Source organism: Thermobia domestica, chromosome 12 (assembly GCF_964235325.1).
Source record: "Thermobia domestica chromosome 12, izTheDome1.hap1.1, whole genome shotgun sequence".
NCBI classification, from domain to species: Eukaryota; Metazoa; Arthropoda; class Insecta; order Zygentoma; family Lepismatidae; genus Thermobia; species Thermobia domestica.
Genome location: NC_137465.1, coordinates 25,940,658 through 25,950,552, shown reverse-complemented (window position 1 = coordinate 25,950,552; position 9,895 = coordinate 25,940,658). Strand labels below are relative to the sequence as shown.

General features: G+C 35.8%; 1 protein-coding gene across 1 annotated transcript in view; it reads left to right on the top strand.

Annotated features, from left to right (window-relative positions):
• Positions 1–371: 371 nt before the first annotated feature.
• LOC145666372 (uncharacterized) overlaps positions 372–9,895 on the top strand; it is a 35,816-nt gene continuing 26,292 nt past the window's right edge. The window contains exons 1-2 of the mRNA XM_081733544.1: positions 372–771; positions 9,033–9,579. Of these exons, the coding sequence (XP_081589670.1) occupies positions 9,098–9,579 (482 nt within the window). The 5' untranslated portion in view covers positions 372–771; positions 9,033–9,097. The remainder of the gene's footprint in view (positions 772–9,032; positions 9,580–9,895) is intronic.

Below are 9,895 nucleotides of genomic sequence, written 5' to 3'. Positions count from 1 at the left end.
AGAGAGGGACAGGAGGGAAGGACATAATACTTGGAAGTATCACACACACATACACACAAAAATTTATATTTCTCTCTATACTAAATAAACCCTGTAGCTACAGATAGAAAATAGAATGATGGCCCTATAATCGATTTTTCCTTCCGCAGGAAAAAATGTACTTGTGATTGATTGTTCATTGTTATTGAATTTTAATTTGAAATCATTAACTGTATAATAATTAATTAATTAATCATTAACAATTAATTATTTAATTAATGATTGAATTCTTTCTTGCCGGGAAATTTTGCAACCGATCGGGAAATTTCAGGGCTTTGGGCGGGAAGTCTGTTGTTCTGAATCTGACAACACTGTTAGTAATACATGTTGTCCTCGTCCCTGACTCGAATTTCGCTCTCTGAGGATGAATCAAACGTGAAATAAGGGAATCTCTGTAGCTGTAAATACATATATATTTAAAATGTTATCAAAATTAGGGTTGTATCTCAGGATGTTTCGTTACTTCTGGGGTTTCCGGACCTGTGTTCATTAGGATTTGTTTTGTTCTTCATTACCTGTGTAAACATGTTCCAAGCGTTGATACAGAATTTTTGTAACACCGTAAATATTGTAAATAATCTAAATTAGTGATTTAATAAGTACACAGTAACAAAGCACAGTGTACTTCAATCAACATTCTGTATATATGCCATTATATACACTGGCAACCTTACGAATTTTTTGACAGACTAAGTATCTTGTGGCAGTTACATAACCTAATTTCTTTATAACGTAAGTAATTAATGTGTTTACAATATCAGTAGTAGGGTCAAGTTTAGAAAATTCACTAAAATATAAGTTTAGACTGTTCATCGGTGTAAATGTTTGTGGAATTTCTATACCAAATGTTTTAAACATATTTACTCGCATAAGACATATTTCTAATAAATATACATTTATGCGTACTCTCTAAATATAATAAAACAACACAATACACTTCAAAACATACGTTTTAAAGAATCTTCTGGAGATAACAGTGACAAATATACTATGATAAAAAGTAATTTTATTTAGTAATCATAATATAGCAATAGAATGCAATTTTCTTTTTGTTTGTACATAAATTCCCGGAATATCCAGGAAGATTCCCAGGGAATATTCCTGAAAAATATACTCCCGGGAATTTGCGCATCACTACTATATCCCTACTCGTACTAACTTATACTGTTTATCTGTATAGTAAAACTGCATGCCTAATAACGTAATGAAACGTAACTTAATGTATTCCAACAAATGTAAATGAATGCAGTACAATTTGGTCCATTTTTACGATTTTGATGTTGGTCCGGCGATACAGCAGTAATGTCCAATGTGTCATCTCTGAGCCATTTTTTTTTAACCGTTAGTGTGTTTGTAGAAGAAAATATACCAACGTGAGGGTATAAAATTAACAATGTAGCAACGTGAATTTATTCCATGTTTACAAATCAAGTTAGAGTTTAACTTTACAATGCCTGCACCAGCTTGTATACTCAGTCAGAAAAAAAAAAAAACAACTGAAAATGGGTCAAAACTCCCCAAAGCCGTTCCTACCTCTATGCTACTTATCTCTATCTTACACTACTATACTGAAGCAGTCCTACTTGTCGATGCGTAGGTAGCTCGAGTATACAAGTGAAACTTTTAGTATTTCAAGTAAAAATTTCGTAGTTCATTATCCTCCAGAATTTTTCGCTCTCATCGCAAAATTCTACTTAGCATAGATGGAATTCACGGCATCCACCAGAAATAATTTTGGTGCAATTTTGCTATATGAATCCAGAGATTCTAAGATGTACGGAAACATTTGGCCAATTCTTAAATTTGCTCATTTTATGTCGAGAACAGAAAGTTCACTGTGGGGCTTCTAACCCGTTCCTACTACTACTACTGCTATAACTAAGTAAAACTGCTCGAATAATTGTTTAAAACATAACTTCTTTCATGACTTGTGTGTAAATACTCTCTACGACAACATACCTACAATAGAAAAGAAACCAATTTGTTCTAAAGTGCCACCAAACAAAACGAATGCCTTGTAAGTGAATCAGCACTGCGAATCTCGTGCTCTGGTGTGAGTCCTAGTAATTTCATACCTTGGGAAAGTTTCCTCCTGGGGTCCCCTCATTCCTACAATCCATCACTCGCAAATAATTTTCGTAAGTCCAAAGGAAATAAGTTACTGCTGGTAATATACAGTATGCAAAATTTGATCAAATCCATTGATACGTGTGAAATGCCTCTACAGCAAAAAGATTACCGGCCGGCACGTTCACTAAATTCCTTTTCCAAATTTATGGGAATGACATTGTCACATATATTTTCTCGCCGTTTTTGTGCTAAGACGAGATAAAATCGCTATCGGACAAGAAATCCAACAAAATAGTATGGACGATTTCCGCTTCATCTAGTAACTAAATTACGATCTATGAAATCCAGGGTATAATTTAAGATTGCTAACTTTGTACAATTACGAAGAAAAATAATATAAATCTGGATTGGAAACATGTCTTTATGTGAGCACAGTCTCGGTATGTTCGGCCACTCCGTACGCATACGTCTTTAATGCTTTGTGGTAATATGTCATTGGAAAATTAATTGTAGTAGTGATGAGTAGAGAAGTTTACTGCCTAAGATTGAAAGAAATACTGCGAAAGCACCTGTAACCATACTTCAGTCTGATCGGAAAGACCTCCGGGGGGAGTTTTGTAGCTCCGGGAGGAAACATTCACTGTCGTAGAAAAAGGAACTTGAGATGAAGATTATCAGGCAACTATGATATAAAGTACTACCAGTTATGTCTGAGTCAAACCAATATTTGTAAAAGGAGGAAATAATATACGATTGTTTGCCTGTAGGATAGAGAAAATCGTGCAGATTTACTTTCGGGCCTCTACTCGAAATAATTGGTGAAACAATATAATTGTTTTACTAATTTCCTTGCTGTTGTCCCCTGAAGGATTTGCGATTGTCAACATGAAAATATGTCGCGTGACCTAGATAAAGTTCTATGGGACCATCAAAAGTAATTGTTGAAAAATTACAATTCTTTTACGATTTGCGTATGAATACAGCTTCTGAATGTATAATGTATTAACTACAGCCCAAAGGATCACCAACCTGTGCTAGGCAGCCACTAAAAACACAAATGTACTCTACCCGAGTTGTAGCAGGGCGTGTGTGGGGCTGTATGAAAAGGGGAAAAACGTGTTAGAGTAGATGATTATAAGCGTAAACTGACTCGGTGAAGACAAGTGGGTTGATACATGTTTCAATAGCACTTGCAGTTGTTTTATACTAGTAACGCTACACTTGCAAAGATACAATACAGCGTCTGTACACCATATAGAAATACATCGCTCGTGGAAAGTAGCATCTAATAGAGCCGTTTAGCATATGCATTTACTTTCTTAATGTGTCGTATAGCAGTTGTAATGATTACGGTACTACCCGAACACTTGAGAATGTTATCCTTTTTAAGTGGAAAATTTGTATAGCATTGCTGTCATGTTTTAATTAAAAAATATTAGCTAGTAATATAGTAAAAGATATTTTAGTTTGGGCGTTTACTGTGCTCATGCAACAGTGAGCGTACGTTGAGTATTGGTAAATTTATTTGGAAAAAAGAGAGAGAGAGAGAGAAAAAAAAAACAAGAATCGTACCTCTATAAAATGTAATAATGTATAAGAAAATTATAATGATAATGAAGAAAGAACATATAGGCCTATGATATTTCATATGTAAGTAGAAGAAAGTAATAGGTTTTCCTGTGACAAGGGATAAAAATTTAAAAAAAAAATCGTATATTGGTGAGTATTTCGATATTTCTGTTCTGTGTTTTTAGCATTTAGGCATATCGTTATAAGTAGTAGGAAATTTTCGGATATTTTAAAGTGCTGCTTTCAGTACTTTTTATATCCCTAGTATGATTACAAACAATTCCAAGCACTTACTCAATTTCACCTGAAGCAGCAACTCCGTTGTCTTCTTCCTTCATTGTCCATTGCCCTCACCTGTTCTTGGTACGCCACTGTCATAAGGACTACAGTTTCTAAAGTTTAACATGCAATAAAATAAATAAATATCACACTAATCTCGCCAAGTAAACTGCAAAGAGATTTTTTATGATGCAGTTTCCCCTAAGAGTGAAGTAGATATTCTTCGATCGAAAAATTACCAAGCAGACACAACCGGCTACACGCACCTTCTTTTCGAACTGCAGACAGACCGACGTCTATTACTAAACTTGGATCGTGGTACTTCATTTCTATTTCTACAGAATTTCTACATTATTTTACAAACTGATTCCTTTTCACCATCTGTTCATGGTTAGTACTTTGCTTCTTTCTAGTGGAAATGGAACTTAAAGAATCATATTAATAATTTGTTATATAAAGTACAGTTAACGAATTTTAATTTTTTAACCCCCAAATAATTTATAGTCTAAAAGTAAATGATAATAAATAAAAGTAATTAGTTATGTGGTTCTTATAATTTAGAAAACAAAGTTAAAAAAAAGGGAAATAAATTCCCTGCCAGGTCCCAGCAATCTACCAGGGTATATGCCAGGTGAAAAAACCTGGAATATCGTAATTTTTTAATCCCTGTGGCTACCAGTGCTAGTGCCGCTTCGCCTAACCTAAGCTAACCATATTCAGTCTTACCAAAAATCTCAAGCTCATTCCGTACTGTTCTTAAACAAATTATGTGCATAGTTTCTCAACGTAATTCATAGTTAAGCGAAGTGACGTAATAACTACTATTTCGATTATCTCTATTTTCCAGATACGCTTAAATTTGTATAGCATTGCTGTCATGCTTTATTTAAAAAAAATATAAGATAGTAATATAGTAGAAAATATTTTAGTTTAGCGTTTTCTGTCTTCATGCAACAGTAATCTACGTTGAGTATTGGTAAGTGTATTTAAAGAAAAAGGGGAGAAAGCAAGAATCGTATCTCGATAAAATGTAATAATGTATAAGAAAATTATAATGATATGGAAGAAAGAAGATATAGGCCCATGATATCTCGTATGTAAGTAGAAGAAATTAATAGGTTATGTTTTTCTTTGACATGGGGTAAAATTTAAAAAATCGTATATTGATGAGTATTTCCATATTTCTGTATAGTGCTGTATTTTCGGCTTTTAGGTAGGGGAGGGTAGTCCACAGTGAGACAAAATTTCTTTTCTGACGTGTATTTATTATAATACTAAAAGCATTAAAAAATTGAAGTAGCCATTTTTTGAGGAGATATCTCAGCTACAATTCTAGATACATTTATCAAAAAATGGTTTCACGGTATATGTGGGAGGAAGCGAAAAATGACCTAGGCCCTAATGAAACACCAAGTTAGTAAATACATTTATGCTTCTAAATATTGTTTTTAGACTAATTATAACAACAAATAGAAGTTTATGTACACAACCGAACACTTCTACTTTCAGGCTTTTAAGTTTTCTTCGTGTTTACCTTTTTTTTTAAAACGCATAACAGTGCATGCATTAATTTCCTTTGAAGGAGATTTATGTTTTCAAAGCAATGCATGTATCGATATTCTCTTGTGAAAGAGCCTGAAAACTCGAAAAATTTTAATTAAGCAGCCTAACAGCGGAAATGTTTCCTTGTGCACAAAGCCTATGCTACTGAAGTAAAAAAAATGTGACATCGATATTGTAAACAATACAAACAAACATGTGCAAAATGTCTTAACGGAAATATATGCTTCCAAAAGCTAAAAGGAAACTATGAAATCTTTCAGTCTCTTAGTTTGCATTTAGATCTGTTAAGGCACAACAAGGAAACTAAGCTACTGAAAATACTATAGCGGGCGAAACAAATATTTTTCCAGAGGAACCTTCCTTTGAAGTTTGGGAGATATTGCACTGTTCGGAATCCTTATGACATTGAGTCGTTGATGAGTGGTTGGGGGAAAGGGGGGGCTGTTGATTTCGCCGATGTGTCACTTAGAGTGCTGAATATGGAGGATGTTGATGCTTCCGGTGTCGTCGTTACTGTTGAAGGTAAAAAAAATCAGAGTGGTCAAATATGTACTGATCAAAGGGATAACGCCTGGAACGATGTTAGTTGGTGTATGTGCTTCGCCAACGGATGCTGCAATTTGGTAAATAGGGAAGGAAACACCTGGATTTTTCAGCAACCAAGAATCAACTGCAGCGTTGTAGTACACTTTTAAAGGTCCAAACACTGAGACATCTAGAGGCTGTAACTTGTTACTGCAATGTGGGGATATCGTAAGTGTGGTAACACCAGAGTTCTTTGCCATATCAATTACACGGAGAGAAACGTGGCTTTTGTGATTAACGAAAAGTAACAAAGATGGATTTTCCGTAGAATTGTGTGAATATTGAATAGTGTTGAAGAACTTCTGGAAATATGTCTGCTGTCATCCATCCTGAGGGATTTGCTAATCCTAAATTCCTGGACGAACTCCATTTAGCATGTGCGGTTTAAAGTTTTTCCTCGGAATGAGCATTACAGGAGGAAAAAACGTTCCACTTGCTGAGATTGCTGTCACTAATTCTCCCTCTCTCCACTAATACATTTGCTGACTGGTTTTGTTCCTTTCTGTGGTATGATTTTTCTTTTGTTTGTTTTTGAACTGTTACGCCTGTTTCATCCAAATTGAAAACACGCGATCCATCAGCAAACAGGAAAACGACTATACACCCCTTTTAAGTTTTCAAAAAACGCATTGTCATTTCCCTCACTGAAAGCTGTTAATCTAAATACACTACAGCGCTCTGGTTGTCTTACGCTAGGGTTCGGGTTTCGGTACAAAAGCCCTCGCATCCACTCTATACCTGCACATTTGTGTTCTTTCCATGTTTCCGGTAATTTGATTTATTTTAACGGCCATTTCGTATGCCAACTCATGTAGCGCTCTTGTCAATCCATAGCTTAACTTGCTGCACGAAACTGCGTACTCTGCTAGATTCTTCTGTTCCAATTCAGAAAATATCTTGCGAACACTTCGGTTGTATCTTGATTGGGACGTCAGGATTATTTCTCTTCTTCTTGACGTAATGAAATAGTGTTTGAAATGACTGCTTCTTCTCCTTTTCTGCTTTTCGTAATGAGTACTTCTGTTCCAGTAACAATTTCACTGCTTCTTCCATTCGTTGCGGATCAATATTCCCTATCTTTCTTTGAATACCTCGCCGCCTCACCATAATGAACCTAAAAATAAAGATAGCATGTTAGGAAACGAGTAAGTAAGTTCCCTACATTAGCATACTAAGCATACAAAAAAGACTACACAGGATGGGAAAATTTAGGCCTATATGTAAGATTTGTTACCATATCACAGAGGAACTCGAGTAGTGCTTTAAGGCACCCATGCGTTTCCTAGTAGGTTCTCGTGGAAAGGAAAAGCTATTCAGCACTTAGTAGTTGCTAGTGTAATGTAGATACAGATAGGGATTCAGATGTAGATACAGATATGGATGTTGTAAAATGAATGTTTTGTCGAAGATGATATTTTATTGCAATCTTCGGAATGGCCTATATGCTTGTACGGCTTTGACTTTGGTTTGTTCTCCAAAGTTAAGAAACCACGAGAACAGTAGCATTTTATCACAAGACCACCAAACCTAGGGGAAAGAATAGTTGCATGTGTAATGGCGCCTTGTTGGGAGGGCTTCAAATAGATAGTTTTCAAACGTTACATCTAATGTTTTTGACTAAATCCATTTTAATGGTTACCTGGGAACAATGCTTGCCCCGGGCGCCACGTATCCTGATTACGGCCCTGCACCCACTATCCCGTAAAGTAACACAGAGCTTGTGTGTAAACGTTTGAAACAGACGTGACAATGACGCCGTGAGCGAAAATATTGCTTTGGATTACATTGGAGCAAATATAGAACACTTGGTTGTCCAGCCACTTGTATGCATCTGTTGCCATTTTTTAAAAATTCTCTTGTTTTAATAAAGTGATCAAGATTATGTTGACAAACTTCATGAACAGAACGACTGGTAGTAGCTCATCTCGAAAATAGGAAAAAAAGGGGACGGACTCAAAAATAGGAAAGGAAGATAGGTCCAAAGTCCAATAATCTACTAAAAAGCGCATCGTTTTTAACGCACTTACTAGATTTTCGATGACAATATTAGTAATGTGTTGAAGCCAGTGTGCGAATTATCGAGGATGAGGCGGAACCCCCTGTAAAACTAGACAGGGATTGGATATCCATAATGAGATTTGTTTTTCCTTATATTAATTTCTGAAATATATGTACACTTCATTCCCCTATAAAGTTCCCGTTAATTCGCATACTACTTGTAGCTATAGGCTAGGCTTTATTCCTTTAATAGGCACTCTTCTGGAGGCCTACTCTCAAATATATTGTGACATGTATCGTATTCATGCATGGTACACACTGAGACGCCGTCTGACTGTGTACTACATGTCTGTGTCTAGGTGTGTGTTTTTCAGAAGGTTAACAAAACAAGTCGAGTCAATTAAGAAAAGCGAGTGACTGCCTTCACCCGCCGTGAACCGAAACGAATCATGCCTCTTTTGAATTGTACCATCGCAATAATATAATAGCACGTGACGGCATTTTGCAACAATTGCCTTAAATCAATAATAGTCGTAACTTTAGAAGTGAAAGAATAAAAATAACTGTATTTCTTCACTCGTCCACACCATGCACAAGCCGACTAAGCAACTGACTGCGAACAGATAGGGTTCTAACTTTGCGAGATACCTGGCGTCAAACTCGAAAAGCTATAGAGAAAACTTAAATATCTCACTCTATACAATGTCTCACTGTGGACTACCCTCCACTATATCATTATTTTGGTATAAATAGTAGCAAAATTTCGGATATTTTAAAGTACGGCTTTCAGTACTTTTTACATCCCTAGTGTGATCACAAAAAATTCCACCCACTACTAAATTTCACCTGATGCGGCAGTTACCGTTGCTTTCTTCCGGCCCGCTCATAAATTTTGTTAGAGCGAATAATATTTTTCTTATTCGTTTCAGATGTATTGGTTTTTCTCGAACATTAACTGCTGAGGGTTTGAAAACTCCGACGTGAACAGGTTTGTATGACCGAAATGGCTTCACATTATTTCAACTTTGACTGTAATGAAATAAAAACAGAAAACAATCATATTAAAGTTGAAATGAAAACAGAAAATGAGTCATTTAAAGAATGTAATTATAAGCTATGTACTAGTAACACTAATGACCATAAAGACCCTATTGCAGTACATGTGGAATATAAGAAACGAGAAAGTGCAACGGAAGGAGAGAATATCGCTTTAGAAAGGAATGAAGAGGAAACGATATCAGATTGGAAACTAACTTCGAAAGCAATATGTTTGGTGAAGCGTTTACCAACAGCTGATGTATTTGCAAGTGCGGAACGTTTTCGCAGTAACATAAGGCCAACATCTTCCGATCTTACAAATATCACAGAAGGATCAAGCAATCACATGTATGCCACTATTGGAAACAAGAACGATGACGAAGAGGATGTTCAAGAAAACAATAATCGAGAAGCTGGTAGCAATGCACAGGCCCTGAGGTACGTGTAAATGCGTTTATTTCACCTCGGATATGTTTTGTATAAATATTTCTTTTCAACACTTGCAATACTTCGTTAAGTATTCCTTTTTCCTTTACTTTAAACTGTGTTATTGGAATCGCAAACGTTTCAACACATAAATGATGAAACCTAATGCGTAGCGTTGTAAAAGGCATGACAGTTCGGCACTGAGATAATTATGCAAAGGTAATGGTAAATTGCTATAAACCACCTTGCACCAGGGCTTGAATATCAGGATTGAATACTTACACGCTTCTGAGTAATGTCAATATTCGGTAATTCTTTTCCTATTACA